This window comes from Sander vitreus, chromosome 6, assembly GCF_031162955.1.
Source record: "Sander vitreus isolate 19-12246 chromosome 6, sanVit1, whole genome shotgun sequence".
Classification (NCBI taxonomy): domain Eukaryota; kingdom Metazoa; phylum Chordata; class Actinopteri; order Perciformes; family Percidae; genus Sander; species Sander vitreus.
This window is the reverse complement of record NC_135860.1, coordinates 32,031,284-32,047,459: the sequence shown is the minus strand read 5'-3', so window position 1 is coordinate 32,047,459 and position 16,176 is coordinate 32,031,284. Positions and strand designations below refer to the sequence as shown.

At 43.4% G+C, this 16,176-nt stretch overlaps 1 protein-coding gene across 12 annotated transcripts in view; it reads right to left on the bottom strand.

Moving 5' to 3' along the window:
* Window positions 1-308: 308 nt before the first annotated feature.
* ubr5 (ubiquitin protein ligase E3 component n-recognin 5) overlaps window positions 309-16,176 on the bottom strand; it is a 43,885-nt gene continuing 28,017 nt past the window's right edge. For 2 of the 12 annotated variants that reach the window (XM_078253757.1, XM_078253759.1), the window contains exons 34-59: window positions 14,730-14,969; window positions 14,320-14,443; window positions 13,941-14,052; window positions 13,684-13,815; window positions 13,294-13,326; window positions 12,418-12,675; window positions 12,027-12,295; window positions 9,358-9,569; window positions 8,827-9,060; window positions 7,792-7,865; window positions 7,510-7,682; window positions 7,152-7,385; window positions 6,683-6,900; window positions 5,940-6,060; window positions 5,125-5,497; window positions 4,846-4,933; window positions 4,615-4,759; window positions 4,150-4,280; window positions 3,916-3,976; window positions 3,543-3,724; window positions 3,331-3,415; window positions 3,078-3,233; window positions 2,313-2,426; window positions 2,038-2,182; window positions 1,435-1,520; window positions 309-568 (exon numbers count right to left, since the gene is read on the bottom strand). In XM_078253757.1, the coding sequence (XP_078109883.1) occupies window positions 356-568; window positions 1,435-1,520; window positions 2,038-2,182; window positions 2,313-2,426; window positions 3,078-3,233; window positions 3,331-3,415; window positions 3,543-3,724; window positions 3,916-3,976; window positions 4,150-4,280; window positions 4,615-4,759; window positions 4,846-4,933; window positions 5,125-5,497; window positions 5,940-6,060; window positions 6,683-6,900; window positions 7,152-7,385; window positions 7,510-7,682; window positions 7,792-7,865; window positions 8,827-9,060; window positions 9,358-9,569; window positions 12,027-12,295; window positions 12,418-12,675; window positions 13,294-13,326; window positions 13,684-13,815; window positions 13,941-14,052; window positions 14,320-14,443; window positions 14,730-14,969 (4,213 nt within the window). In that variant the 3' untranslated portion in view covers window positions 309-355. The remainder of the gene's footprint in view (window positions 569-1,434; window positions 1,521-2,037; window positions 2,183-2,312; window positions 2,427-3,077; window positions 3,234-3,330; window positions 3,416-3,542; window positions 3,725-3,915; window positions 3,977-4,149; window positions 4,281-4,614; window positions 4,760-4,845; window positions 4,934-5,124; window positions 5,498-5,939; window positions 6,061-6,682; window positions 6,901-7,151; window positions 7,386-7,509; window positions 7,683-7,791; window positions 7,866-8,826; window positions 9,061-9,357; window positions 9,570-12,026; window positions 12,296-12,417; window positions 12,676-13,293; window positions 13,327-13,683; window positions 13,816-13,940; window positions 14,053-14,319; window positions 14,444-14,729; window positions 14,970-16,176) is intronic. The other 10 variants (XM_078253758.1, XM_078253760.1, XM_078253766.1 and 7 more) reach the window with 10 other exon arrangements.

The window sequence follows — 16,176 nt, the reverse complement described above, 5'->3', positions numbered from 1 at the left end:
TTGGCTGGGTTTCGGCAGACAGCTTTCTGTCAAACCACATTCCTGGGATGCAAAAGTTTAAGCCAATAGAGCAGGGCTGTGGGCTTTACGTTTTACAGTGCCAATGCAGGAATGTTCTGGACTGTATACCTCTTCATTAACACAAAAAAAAACAATAAAAATAAAAATAAGGTGTTTGTGTTCACAACACAAACAAATATTACCGCCTGGGGAGATAGCGACAGTATGTTGGATTTCATAAAATTGTATAGACAAAAAATAAATCTACAAAAATGGAGCTAGGTAAATATTACACAACAGTAAACGTGTTTTTATTTTTTTCCTTTTTTTTTTTAAACTGTTCTCTGTCGAACCTCTACACAAAACCAAAGTTCTTGGTCTTAATGGCTAGCAGGAGTTTCTGTTTGAGAATCTGTTTTGAAGAATAGAGTGGCACGTAGAGACGTGAGATGCAGGTGTTGGCTGTTGGGAGGTGCTGGTCGTCTGGAGGCCGGATGGTGATGGAGGGCATCGGCTGGAAGCCCTCCTCGCTGGCTGGCAGAGAAGGGCTGGAGGTCCAGAAGTACACCTGGGGACAAGGAAAATCATTAGTCGCATTTTCCATTTCCATCCATTTTATTTTTAGCCTGGAAATCCAGGCCCAAATCCGAAAGATTAAGGGTCGGCATTGAGTAATGAAAATGGCCCAAATCGAAGGGCTGCACCAAGCATGCATTTGAAAATCTCAAAGTACACAATTGGATAACACTACGACCAATCACAACAATACACGGGATGACGTATCCAGAGCCCCATACTCTTAGCTACCAGAGGAGCTAACTGGTAGATTAAACTCTTAGCTACCAGAGGAGCCAACTGGTAGATTAAACTCTTAGCTACCAGAGGAGCCAACTGGTAGATTAAACTGTCTTCATCTGTTTAGCTGGCCTCTGGCCCGCCTATATCAGATACACCGATGTGATTGGTGCAGCTCGGCTAAAAGGGCATAGTTAATGAGCATCATTACTGAATGCCAGAGTGACTCGCTGAGAAAATTCAAATTGTGCTCTCATGAGAACTCTGGATTTCCAGGGTAGTTTATTTTAGGAAAACCTTTGTAATGTCTGTGTTTGTGTACTGGGATAAATTGTGGAAAAAATGGGATTTTCTTTGAGTATATTTTACTTGCAGATGCATTAAAATAAGGTAACACAGAACAAGCTGAATGCAAGCTACAACAGGTGCAACCATTACAGACTCTAGTGGGGGTTGTGTGTGCCAGTCCAACATGTTCCTCAGCATTAGGGACCTAATGGAGGATGCTCTGTAAATTTTAATCGTTAAACTGAGCCTAATGTAATGTACAAACAATTGTTCCCAATGCTGAGCACTGAACTGCTGACCTCTCTGGTGAGTCTCTTTATTTTGAAAGGACAATGATGAGAACAGACTTACCAGATCTTGCCTCTCAGTCATGCTCATCTTCTCCACTATGGACCAAAACCAGCGTTTAAACTGCAGGAGCTTGTCTGCATTTTCCCCTGTTGGATCAAGTACAAGTCTTTGCTATATAATATAATATTGTTTTAATTAACTGATCGGTCAGAAGTCTTCTGGTTAAACGGTTAATGATTAACTAGACAGTAGGGCTGCACAATAAGTCGGTTTTTTTTAATCATCGCAATATCAACTGCCGCAATATACACATATCGCGAAAGACTGCGACGTATCACAATAGGCACTCAGAGACTTTTTGTGTTAGTTAAAAAAAAAAAATGAAAATACCAGTAAAAACTGCACTTTAAAATGCAACGGTCACTTTTTTTAGTGCTGCCTTTTATATTTAATTTAGTGTTCAATAAACATGTCAGAAATTATCTCCTTTTAGTTTAAAAATGCAACAAGCAATTTGTTGAGTACAGAACTGAGTACATTTAAATATCCGTTTATTTATTGCAAGTAATATCGTTATCGCGATATTCAACAACATTATCGCACAGTTTCCTCGTATCGTGCAGCCCTACTAGACAGAAGCAGATGGAGAGCAGAGCAGCATACCAGATTCATCATTGAAGGAGGTGAAGCTAATGAGCATCTGGACGTTGACTTCTCCACAGCCGTTGACCAGCAGCCTGAAGTCCTCGGCCGTCAGGTCCTCCAGGGCGTTCTTAGGAAGCACATCCAACAAACCCTTCCTCATCGCCTACAACACACACACACACACACACACACACAGACTGAAAACAGTTGTCTTTGTTCCAACAAACTGACACACTCTGATACAAGGTTTGGTAGACCACTGACCATCCAGTTGTTCAAAGGGTTTTACTTACATGGAGAGGCTGCTCCGCCACCACCAGCATTCTGTGCTCAGCGTACTTCCTCACGTACTCGTACACGTTGAGAGGAGTTACTGGCATGTTGACCCCACCAGACAGAAGCTCCACCTGAACATGGGGGAAGAAGACATCAACAAACGCTTCACGGCACAAACAGTATTTCTGTACTCCGATTCGGCTTTCAAAAGTTACACCTCAAGCTGGTCATTTACCATATTAATGTTCTGAGGTGCAAACAACGTATAAAACTGAAACAGAAAAACGCAGGCCACGTCACATTGGTCGAGTTTCCTCAGAGATTACTCATATTGTGTATGATGATACACGTAATGAGGATAGCTAATCATTAAGATGTGTATAGATTTAAAAAAAAGAAAAACAAAATGGATGGGCATTAGGAGTCTGAATTTGTAGAGTGTGGTCAAGAACGGTTACTGAAATAAAACTAATAATAAAATCAGAGAAACAGCTACTGTGTTCTGATTGACATTAGCACTGCATATCAAAAACGTAATCTCACCTCTATGTAATTCAGTTCACAAATACCAGGAAAACATCAAGCCTTGTGCTAGATCACAGTTTAAAATTTAACTTTTTAAAAACATTGCTTTTAGGTTCTCGCCAGTGCTTCTAGCAACACGCTCGCCCCGTTTCACTGCAGTGCCATTTTAACTTAAAACAACATGGGCTACGCAATATTCTGTTAGCATTTAGTGTTGCATCTACTTTTGGTAACACAATGACAGCATAGTCCTTCACCTGTCCAGCCCCTTCCTCTTTGCAGAGGTCAATGGCAAAGGCAAGGTCCATGGCAGCAAACACTGCGTCTGCCTCACCAGCCTGAGAATGGCGAATCAGCTGCCGCAGGCTCTCATACATGACCGGGTCAAAGAATGCAAAGTCATGCCAGTTCACCTGCAGTAACACAGAAGTACATTTAGCACCTTTGTTCTGAAAAGCAACATCATCACGAAGCAGGGTCTTACTGTCGGTATTCCATATTTTCTCTTACCTTCCTCCCAAGCAGCACTTTGATGACATGTCTGTTCAACGTGATTGGACAAAGTTCATTCTGAAGCAGACATAACCCCAGTATTCTGTAGAGAAAATACAACATTTAACTTATTGTTTCCTACTTTGTTAAAGATGTGACTCATTTCTCCGCACGTGGGTCTCCTCTGAAGATTAAGACCAAAACTAATCGGACTTAGTACCCTTCATTACCTGCCAATGTTACGGAAGCAGTTCAGCCTGGCTTCTGTATTCTTGCCAGGCCGAGGGGAGTAGAAGCCTCTTTTGCCCGGCTGGTAGAAGAGAGGAGCGTTGTCGTCCCCATCATCTGGGTCGTCCAGCTCCATGTCAACCACACTGCGGGTTGAACCATGACGCTTACGGTTCTCCTGCTGCTACAACCACACAAAACAGAGGGGGCTGTTTAGAAGGTATGTATTGTATATAGGCGTTTGTCATTTTATGTCTTTACAATTTAAATAGTAGTATGACTATGCCAAACCAACCCCGACTGTTTCCAACAGAAATGAAAACCTCTACATGCTACTATGCTAGTATAGAGTGGAGACAGAGATGTTGTGTTTACTTGTGCTTTCTCTGGAGCCTCCAAAAGACCCAGGTCCAATATACTGTCGGCACCATTTTCCCTGGAGGAGACAGAGAAGACCGAAGGTTTATAGTTAGTCTGTAATTCACGATGCACGGAAATTCTGTGACAAATTTAATTTTAATATCATTTACCGTCCACTTATATAGCACTTTAGTGTCACACGCAATGAAAGCAGGACAGTATGTGTCACCATGGTGAACAGATGGTTACCTTCCATGTGCAATGAGAAGCTCCATGGCCTCCTCCACCCTGGCTCTGAGAGAATCCTCACTAGCCAGCAGCAACAGCAGCTGGGCAGGGGATAGCTCCAGCAACATGCCTGTGATTTTACTGGCAAACGCCTGAGGAGACAAACACACAGCTGGTCTAAGTATGGTGAAAGAAACCTTCCAATTGTTCCAGTTAGACAGACTGGTAATACATATAGTTATGTGGCGGAGTAGTCACAGGATGTTTCAACTGATTTGAAAATTGATGTGGGCTTGATGACGGCGAGTGAAGGTAATGTGCTCTCCAGAGTCTATGGATTTATTCATCTTGCTGTTGGAATGTGCAGGGCCAATTCTAATGCTCTAATGCTAATCTGCTAGTAGTCAAGTCACGTCAACCTGCTTAGAAATTGATAAAAATTAGTTTCTTAACACAGAACTTTGACGGATGCAGATGATTTATTACCGGTTGCATTGCGTGAACGCGTGGGTAGAGCCTTTCACCCAGGGCTTGTCTGTGTGCAGGCAGAGGGTCGGGCTCATCACTGGGGTTTCCCTCTGACGAAGGCCTGAAAGGCCTGGTGTCTATGGAGAGCTGCCTCCTTGAGTCTCTGTCAAACACAAACATATTATGCTTGTAACTCCTTTTTTGTTGTTTATTGTAAAAGGGGAATGTGTTTATTAAGTTGGAGCTCACCTGTCTCGGTCTCTACGAGATCCCGCTCGAAGCCCCCCACTTCTCCTCTCTCTTTCCCGGTCTCGGTTTCTCAAGCGCTGCATGAGATCTACAGACACAAATAAACACTGAATGTAAAAAGATGAAAAGTTCACTGCTGAGTGTAAATTTCTTACGTAAAAAAACAAATCTCTTTTTACTCATGTGATAACTGCTTTAAGCATCACAAAAGTATCATTGATTGTAACAATGAATGAGTTCCATAATATAGTACAGTATAGTTTCTATGTATTGTCATACTTGAATTGTAATCGTGGTGACACGTACTGCTGGCCTGCATGCCCTTGCTGACACTCTGGACACAGTCCAGATTGGGCAGCTTATCGTTGGAGAGGAGGGCCAGGGCAATGGCCGTGTAGAAGCTGCGGGCCACGCCGCTGCCCTCGCCGGGCTCATCTTTGAACGTGACCTTCACCCGGTGCACTGCCATGGGTGTGGTTGTGCAGCGCCTGCCAAAGTGTGTGTTTAGCTGACGCATGGTCTGCTGTATTAGCTGGTCTCGATCCCGGTCCACCTCCAGGGCCAGGTCCCGGGACTGCAGGTTCCTCAGCTTCTCCATCTCCCGACGGAACTTGGATTCCTTTACCTCAAAGCCGCCTAGCTCGGTGAGGATCTGGGATAAATGATCAAAACAACAAAATTCATGATGACACTGCTCTCCAACATCAAGGGCACCATCGCCCAGAGAACAGAAATGATTTTTGTTATTAACACTGAATCAAAGATTTAAGAGTTGCTAGTCTGCAGCTCTATACATATTTCAGCTGATTGTTAGCAGACCAATCCAAGGCAAACACACCAGGAAATAATGAAAAGTATTAAGTATCTATCTGACTCTATTGGGATTCCCCATGTTGCTCAATTCCTGCGTGAGTGTATGTAATGTTAGGTAATGTCATATATTTATATTGCAATAAATATCATTGCAATACTTTTTAATCCATTTTGAAGAAAAAAAGAAACTCTGTTACGATTGTAAAAGCATTTATAGACATAAGGAGTAATGTAGAGCTACTTTTACTTGTAAATAAATAAATAAATAAATAAAAATGTACCGATCCAGGCTCGGCTCCGACATCCTCCATGAAGACACGACCAAAGAGCTCCAGTGACAGACGCCAGCGGCCAAGTAGCATGTCATGTGAGATCATCATCCCCATGAAACTACAGTGAGGTCTGGACAGACAAAGAGGCACAAATGCTGTAACTGGATTGTATTAGCAGTAAAACTAAATGTTAGTATATCAAAACATTTTAGGTTTTTCCAGAGTTAGGCTATGATTAAATTGTATAGTCCTTAAAAGGGATACTTTGTCGATTCAAAACCAGCTCTGTGTCCTCTCAGTGTGTGCAGATGAATGGTGTTCTTCCCTCCGTGCCGGTAATGCACAGAGCTCCACACGGAGCGGAGCAGCAAAGGCCCACCGGGTGACGCGGAACCACGCATTTCGCCTCACCTGGTAGATCCGGTCCGTGCACTGGCTGCACAGGGGGGAGGCAGGGTGCTGTTCGTCTGCACACACTGCAAAGACACTGAGCTGATTGAAAATCGGCAAAGTAGCCCTTTAATTCGGACTACGGGTCGCCGTTGCGTTTGCTGCCCAGTATGAGATTTTGTATAAGATGTGGCATTTTACTGACGCCAGTTCCAGTCTGTATTCGAATATACTGTATGTATAAATTCATATTAAAAAAAACAAATTGAACTGCATTGAAATTCTCATATCTGAAGGAGATTTTTTTTTTGTCTCCACCGTAGCTAAGCCAACATCACATAGGGCAGATTAGTGTTTGGTACCTGAACGATGGAAGCGGAGGTCCATCACTCTCAGTGAGGCCAATCTCAGCCAGTAGGCTGCTCTTCAGCTGGGCGGCGAGGTCATGGGGTGAAGGGCCTGGTTTTGAAGCCTCCATCTCTTGCTCTGCTAGTGACTGGTTCTCGGTGCTCCGCTGGCCAGTTTCCATACTCATCACATTCTTCAGGTTGGCTGAGTAAGACATCTTAGTGGGCAGGATCTGTTTCAGTGGGGTCCAGAGTAGGTCTCTTTAGTAATGTGAACAGACATCTTTGGTTTGGACAGTGTGATGATGAATGGATATATGGAAATGGGACACAGACCACAGGCTGTTGTTCCAATACCCACACTTGAAATACCCCCAAATATCCATTATTTCTAGCTGGCCTATTTCCAATGCTCTGAAATACCATTGGAAATAATGAATCTTGGATAGATTTTACAGATTTCTATTTAAAAAGGTTTGTTTACCTTGACTTTTCCATGGTGTTTGCTATGCGTGGATATTAGAACACAGCTGCCAGCGTGTTTGTCCAGTGAAGAGGGGTGGTATACCTGAGAGGGGGAGGGTAGAGAGGAGCCCATGTTTACCTCCAGGCAGTTCCTGTCCATGCTTGCCTCAGCCAGGCCTTTGGTTGCCATGTAGGAGGAAGAGTACAAGCCCTGAGAAGGACGACCAAACAGATCCTCCTTCCTGGCATTAGGCTGTTGTGGGAAGAAAAAAGAAAAAGCAAAATGAAGTTTAAGCCAAAGATACATACTATCAACAGTTATGTCAATATAGCTAATGACTGTATGCTCCGTCAAAAGACTAAGCCGCATTTCTGACCTGCAGGAGGTGGGGCTGGTCTGCTAGAGGAATGGCCTCAGCCAGGGGAACATCAAAAGGGTTGGGAGGGATGCAGCCCAAGAAGGTCATGGAGTCAGAGCGGCGGAAGAAGGGGTGATTCTGACCCGTTTCAGCTGGGACTGGGTCCTCGTCCTTGTCCTGCAGAGTTGAACCTGAGGTAAGGCAAAAACAAAATCGGTCAGACACACGTTAAAACGACCAGGCAGTTCCTTGACACTTGTGTCTTATTGACGATTATCAGATATTAGTTATCTGGCTTACTTTGATTGGTGTCCTCATCATTCTCATGTTCAGAATCCTCATTGTCCAAACCCAGTTCCAAAATCTCTCGATTCCTAGTTAAAGTGGATTACAATCACTGTTCAAACAGTAACATGTAGTCTGAGAAAATGTTTCATTTAAAGCCATTGTTAATCAACTGCCCCAACAACCAAAGTTGCCTTGCCAAGCAAGACAACAGACAAAATGAATCGAAAACAGGGTTTGTTCCATATATATATATATATATATATATATAGCTGGTGGTGAGTGCAACTGTCATTCATTCACATTTAAAGGGATAAATCGCCATTTCACAGTCGCGTGTGCGTCAGAGTCTGTCAACAAATGTGTGGCAGCTGGGGCACGCCCGGGCAGAGACGGGGTGAGTGGACTTACTGGAGTGTTGGCATACGGCAGGCAGAGAACATTTATATATCTATCTCTGTCCTGTTCTTCACATCAGTGAGGCTTTCTTCTCTTGTTTCAACGAAGTGAATACATGACGAAGTGACTAGAAATATCCATCACCTCTCGCGCGTGGATTCTCAACGTCCCGGCTGCTGCCCGGTCTTTGAGACACAGCTGTTGTCTGTTTCATTTAATCACTACACGCGGTTCACAACACACAGTTAGTTAGCGTAGTTAACACTACGCACAGTGAAATTACGTGTCCCGTTTTTATTTCACGCATACTATCTGGTTGAGTGAGTGAAGCTATGGGCTGAGCTCTTATCTCAGCGCGGTTTGTTTCGGAGAAGAGTTGTCAGGCAAAATGGAAGAGAGCGCGTCACGGAGGATAATGGGAGAAATGCCAGTAAAATTGTTGTAGCACTTTTTTTTTTAAATAGTTTGAGCTTAAAAATTGCACATTGCAACAATTGTTTTGAAAAGCTGTTTATTAATTTAAATGTAATATTTAGTGTAGTGTGTAGTATAGAGTCTTCTACTACTAGTACTACAGACCCCCCCCCCCCAGGTCAGATGGCAACCCCACCACCTTAACTAACAAATGTTCTACGGGAAACCCTGCCTTACCTCTTTCTGTCCATCTGTGGAGTGTCCAAAGTGGTCTGCTGGTTCATGGCCTTAATCCAATAGATAAGAGCCTGGAACACGTAGGCCACATGTTTCAATGAGCACACGTCCAGCACAGGAAGCACATCAGAGTGCTCATCATTGTGGGAGCGCATCAGTGATAAGGCGTAGTTCAGGAAGTCGCCCCGCGCCGACATCATGCCCTGGCGAGCTGTGAGCAGGGTAGCTGCTCTCCTGAAGGAATACAAAAGAAGTGAGAACCCTGCATAAATATGGAGTTACCAATTCAATACAAAGTGTTGACCAAACTATTTTGCGCAAGCACAGTTGGACAAAACTTAACATAGGGATTGCAAAAAGTGGTTCATTGGTATTGAAGGTTTTTTCCTGCGTTGTCTTAGGTCCTGTTAGATTTCGGGGGTGTCAAGACTTTAGAGGTGTTCCCTCAAGACTAATGATCACCAAACAGATCCACTGATCGGAATAGAACAAGCAATGTGACAAAGAAGAATAACAAAAACTGTTTTTTACCTGCGTCCTTCCAGGGTGCGGAGGCTGGCCTCCTCCCGGGCCGTCATACGCTCCCTGCGAGCTGAGTGCTGAGAGGCGTGGAGTGGGTGACTGGGATGACCCGGGTCTCCAGCAGACGACAGAGCTGAGCCATATCGCAGCTGAGCCTCGGTGGAATCCATGATCGACACCATCCAGTTCCAGGTGGGAATCAGCTTTTCTTCAACATAGTTCTGGTCCAACCAAATAAACATTTCACTTTTATCCAACGCATTAGACAGATCGGACTTGATTAAAAACATGAAAATGTGACAAGACTTCTTGTCGATGTAAAAATTGTCTTCTACGCGATATCTCGAAGAAGTGCAGAGCAGCAGCCAGTAGACGGAGTCCAACCCGGTTGGTCTTATACAGGTGCTGGTCATATAATTAGAATATCATGAAAAAGTTGATTTATTTCAGTAATTCCATTCAAAAAGTGAAACTTGTATAATGTATACATTCATTCCACACAGACTGATATATTTCAAGTGTTTATTTCTTTTACTTTTGATGATTAGAACTGACAACTGATGAAAACCCCAAATTCAGTATCTCAGAAAATTTGAATATTACTTAAGACCAATACAAAAAAAGGATTTTTAGAAATGTTGGCCAACTGAAAAGTATGAACATGAAAAGTATGAGCATGTACAGCACTCAATACTTAGTTGGGGCTCCTTTTGCCTGAATTACTGCAGCAATGCGGCGTGGCATGGAGTCGATCAGTCTGTGACACTGCTCAGGTGTTAGGAGAGCCCAGGTTGCTCTGATAGTGGCCTTCAGCTCTTCTGCATTGTTGGTCTGGCGCATCGCATCATCCTCTTCACAATACCCCATAGATTTTCTATAGGGTTAAGGTCAGGCAAGTTTGCTGGCCCATTAAGAACAGGGATACCATGGTCCTTAAACCAGGTACTGGTAGCTTTGGCACTGTGTGCAGGTGCCAAGTCCTGTTGGAAAATGAAATCTGCATCTCCATGAAGTTGGTCAGCAGCAGGAAGCATGAAGTGCTCTAAAACTTCCTGGTAGACGGCTGCGTTGACCCTGGACCTCAGAAAACACAGTGGACCAACACCAGCAGATGACATGGCACCCCAAACCATCACTGACTGTGGAAACTGGACACTGGACTTCAAGCAACGTGGATTCTGTGCCTCTCCTCTCTTCCTCCAGACTCTGGGACCTTGATTTCCAAAGGAAATGCTAAATGTACTTTCATCAGAGAACATAACTTTGGACCACTCAGCAGCAGTCCAGTCCTTTTTGTCTTTAGCCCAGGCGAGACGCTTCTGACGCTGTGTCTTGTTCAGGAGTGGCTTGACACAAGGAACGCGACAGCTGAAACCCATGTCTTGCATACGTCTGTGCGCGGTGGTTCTTGAAGCACTGACTCCAGCTGCAGTCCACTCTTTGTGAATCTCCCCCACATTTTTGAATGGGTTTTGTTTCAAATTCCTCTCCAGGGTGCAGTTATCCCTATTGCTTGTACACTTTTGTTCTACCACATCTTTTCCTTCCCTTCCCCTCTCTATTAATGTGCTTGGACACAGAGCTCTGTGAACAGCCAGCCTCTTCAGCAATGACCTTTTGTGTCTTGCCCTCCTTGTGCGAGGTGTCAATGGTCGTCTTTTGGACAGCTGTCCAGTCAGCAGTCTTCCCCATGATTGTGTAGCCTACAGAACTAGACTGAGAGACCATTTAAAGGCCTTTGCAGGTGTTTTGAGTTAATTAGCTGATTAGAGTGTGGCACCAGGTGTCTTCAATATTCAACCTTGTCACAATATTCTAATTTTCTGAGATACTGAATTTGGGGGTTTCATTAGTTGTCAGTTCTAATCATCAAAAGTAAAAGAAATAAACACTTGAAATATATCAGTCTGTGTGGAATGAATGTATACATTATACAAGTTACACTTTTTGAATGGAATTACTGAAATAAATCAACTTTTTCATGATATTCTAATTATATGACCAGCACCTGTAATGCATCTGGCTTTGAAGAGGAGTGTGGCTTGGACCTCTAAATTAGCATAAAAGATCCCCTGCCCTTTTGCAGAGCAGTAACGGAGTTGCAATTGTCGGAAGCAGAAAGCGCAACCTAACTATACTTTTAATGATATTAAACAAATGTTTTCTCCTCATCTTCAAATGGTCATAAATCAATACAAGAGCAGCCTACATCTTTGTTTACTGCTGCTATGAAACGCTTGGTTACGTTGTAACCTTGGTTCTCTGAGTAAACACTATTTTTCCAGTCATTTCTTGATTGAAGTTCTCTTTAAAATAGTGTTAAAATCTCGTCTTGCCTCGTTCTCGTGAACCCAATCTCGTGTCTCGTCTCGTGAGCAGAGTGTCTTGTCACACCCCTAGCGCTGAGGGTTGCATTATGTAATATAACATAAGATAATACACAGATATCATCAACCAGTCAAGATGCAGAATTGCGTTTTTTACACAACCACCGTTTACGCAATTAAATGATTGTAATGGTAAACGATAATGTCTTGGTACCACCGTCATTTTGTTTTTTAAACATATGGTTTGTTTATTTTAGAAAGTCTGAACAGAAAAAAATATTGTTCCTTTAAAAAAGGTGTCCTTCAGTATTTTGAGTATTTTGGTCACCACACGACGGCAGTCTATCTTACCTGCAGGTTGACTGCATCCTGGTAGGTGAGCTTTACAGCAGCAGGGTACTGTGAGTAGACGAGATGGTTGTACTTGGGAATCAGACTCATGAGGTCTGAGATCTGCCTGATGACGATGCTGTAGGCCCGGGCCAGGCTGCTGGCAGACGTCAGGTAGCTGCTGGAGTTGCTGGCCTCCAGAGCCGCCGCCGCAGCAGCAGCACTGGAGCTGATAGCGCTCGAGCGACGCAGGTTGGTAGGGTCAATGTATATCAGCCCTGTGGAGCTTGCTGTGAGAAAGACAAAAATCATAACAGGTACAATCAATATACACACTTTTTTTGTGACAGTCATCTGGAACCACAGACAGACATTTTACAATAAAATCCCACACAGACAGAGCTCCACTGACCAGCTGGTGTGGAGGAGCTGGAGGGAGCACTTCCAGTGGCCCTCTGGTTGGGGGTGTTTCGAACAGCCCACTGCATGGAGCGAGGGGCCTGGGCTGCACTGTTGGCGTGGGAAGCGCTAGACGTCCTCTCCAGCGGCTCGTCCAACAGGAACGTCTCCTGGTCGACATCGTCGCTCTGGCTGCTGCTGCTGTCGGAGTCGCTGGAGTCGTTGGACTGGGAGTCATCCTCTGAAAAGAAGGCAGGGACACTGCTGGCACCTTCAGAGAGGACAATATGGGATGAAGACACAAGATAAGGGACACAAGTTTAATGGCTGCGTTAATCTCACCTCCCTTTTTTTGTCTTTCACAGATTTATCCAGGCTGGAGTGCGGGTTAGTGAATCACACCACTACAAGGCCAAACAACACTAATATGATGGTGAACACACTGAGGCTTCAAGTCGAAACAACAGTTGCACTCTGTTGATCAACTTGTGCTGAATAACGTTAGGACTTCATTTTTTTGTATGTTTTTAAGATTCTTGGAAATGTCATAGAGACAGAAAGAACAGTAATGTCTCAATTGTACTGAATGTGCTCAGTTGAAATTAAACACCATCATTAGTAAGAAATGGACATTTTAGATGACCAAGGAGAAAAACACCACAACATTTGGAAAAGTTACAAGTTGATTAGTTTGTTATTTGGGTGAAAGAAAAACAAGAGTAGACTTGTGATGAATGGCAGTGTTAGTTCAAATGACAGATACAATAACAGTGAAATGTGAGAAAGGGACGAACTGAAGAAACTCTGAGCAGGAAACTGTGTATGCACTTTGCAAATTCACTCTTGCCCTGACATCTGTATATGCATTGAAGTAAAGAGGAGCTCCTACCAAAAATAGGAAATGCCAAGGACACCCTACTGCCTGCAAATGAAATACATTGGGTATTCAGCCAGGGACCATTTTGTCTGCTGTATCATTAGCTCTCTAAACATAAATTCCCACATTCCAAAATGCTGACTGTTAAGCACCAATGATTTTGTGAGGACTGAATTAGTCTGCAATTCTAGGGAAAAAAAAAAAAAAAAAATACACCACAGTGCAGCAAGACAGAAATGCAATTACTATTTAGTAAGCAGTTGGGGCCTTACAAAAAAATTTGGAAAGATTTCAGGTGACCGCATTTCCAACAAAAACTTGAGAATGTTTTATGAAGGGGGATTTCAAAGAAAATCTCAAATGAAATCTAAACTGAGGGATTACACACAGCTGTTGACCAACCTGCTTCAGAGCCAGCAGTGGCTGCTGTGACGACACTCCTGCGGCCGCTAGCGTTATCCTGATTGCTGTGGTTACTTTCACTGTCGCTCTCGGTTTCAGCTGCTGCCAGCAGATCCAGCTCCATGTCACTTCCTAAAAGCAGGAGCAGAGACAAACGGATGCTTCACTCACTGTTGGGTGGGGTTTCAGCTGTAAATAATAATAATGATTCACAAAACATTATGAACAACTAGTGTCCTTAGTAGGGTGTGTCTCACCATCCTCGTCATGCTCATCATGCTGCCCTTCTGCCTCAGCATTTTCCTCTCCCTGTTCCTCTTGGTCGTCATGATGGTCTTCCTCACCAGCTACTCCCTCTACAACTTCAACCTAAAAAGACAAACAAAACATATCCAAAGAGGGAACACTTTGAGGCAAGACCCAGCTATTGATAGTATCACCTAAAAATCAACCAGTATTAAGAGTACACCAAATGAAAAATACAAAAAATATGCATCCAACTTAGTGAAATCTTGCAGCGTAAATAACCGGGTGGGCTCTAGGTGGCATCATACATTCTAACAAACTAGCCACGAATATACATGGATTCACTTCGGTGCAAAGTTCATTAATGATTTTATAAAAGAGGTTCCCCACCTCTTCCACATCTGCTGACACGATGTCATCCTGCTCCTCGTCTCTTCCTCTGACAGGCTGAGACTGGCTGCTGCGCCGAGGCTGGGGGTTCCTGATGATATAAGAGGCAGCTGTCTGGCTGGAACTGGAAAAAAAAAATGAAGCACAAGACCACAAGTCATATCTAGTGAATAAGAAAAATCAACCATCTTCTGTTCCTTTTGGTTTCTCCTCTCCAAGTATCCAAAATCTAGTGAATGACTCAATTATTTCAAACATTTCAAGTCATATGTTCGTTTTGGCAGATTACCATGGGGCTCTTACCCAACTAACTGATACAATATAGGCACAGTTAAAATCTTGCGTAACACAGTAAAAATAGATAGTCAAAGCTGCCATGAGAGTCCATAAAGGCACTAAAACCAACTGACCTGCTGGACTGGTCAGGTGAAGGTCTGGGAGGCAGCGGCTCAACAGAGAAGAGCTCCTCGCTGCCCTGAACAGCATCAATACTGGTGCTGGCCAAGGTGAAAGGAGCAGTAGGTCTCGCTATACCCATTCGCACCGGAACAATCAGCGACTCTGCTACATTACACAGCTCCTCCACAGCGTAGGGCAGTAGGGCTTGGAAAACTCGTCGACATTTCCCAATGGGCTGGGGGATGAAGTTGCTATGTGAAGGAAAATTTGAGGAAAAGGCAGAAACACCATTTGCATGAATTAAAAAAAGACCATGTGAAATTGATGTCATTAAGTACGTTTACATGCACACTAATATTCTAAATATGACAATATTCCGAATTTGATACAGGTCATGTAAACAGCATATTGCGTTTGGATATTCCGAATGAGGCCTTTCTCTGAATACAGCATTTTACAATAAAGACGTGGGACATGGTGGTATTATTAGGTTTTTTACCGAGGCTTTAACAGTTTACATAGGGCTGGGCAATATATCGATATTATATCGACATCAATATATGAGGCTAGATATCGTCTTACATTTTGGATATCGTGATATGACACACGTGTTGTCTTTTTCTGGTTTTAAAGGCTGCATTACAGAGAAGTGATGTCATTTTCTGGATTTACCAGACTGACTTACTGTTTTATAATTTGCCACGGTATCCCCATTCTTGGTGATTATTTATCAAAACTCTCATTGTGTAAATATTTGTGAAAGCGCCAATAGTCAACCCTTCAATATCGCCACAATATCAACATCGACATATTTGGTCAAAAACATGGTGATATTTGATTTTCTCCATATTGCCCAGCCCTAAGTTTACAGCTCCTTGTCTGTTTACAGCTTACGGTCAGCTCTGTGTGCATTGCTTTGGTTTTGGTACACAAACCAACCAGCCCACTGTTTGCAAGAGTGGGGCAGAGATGCATGTCCAAAAGAAAAGCCCACATTTCTGGTCAGAAGGAGAAACACACCTACATTTAAACATTATGAAAGACTCAGACATCAACAGGTTTATGGATATGGGCAAATATGATACAATCTTTTCAAGAAGGTGGCTGAAGGAATAAAAGAGGGAGGCTGTATTTGCACGGTCCAACAAGCCTGCCCCCTTTGGAAAAATCCTATTTTGATGGCAGCATGTAAATAGGAACATTAGTGCAATATTCATTTTCATGAGCCATATGTAAACGGCACAGTAGGAATATTGTTTTTTGTAATATGGGCAAAAACTGGAATATTGTGAGCATGTAAACGTAGTCACTGTATAGTGCCAATGAGTGGAAGAATTGAGCTGATGTAACTCAAGTTACAACTAGAATGGCACTCAGAGTGCAGACCTCCGCCAAGGCCGATGGTGCATTCACGTGCTCCTCGGATGGTCCCATTTCCCGAGTAGGGAAGACGTTCAT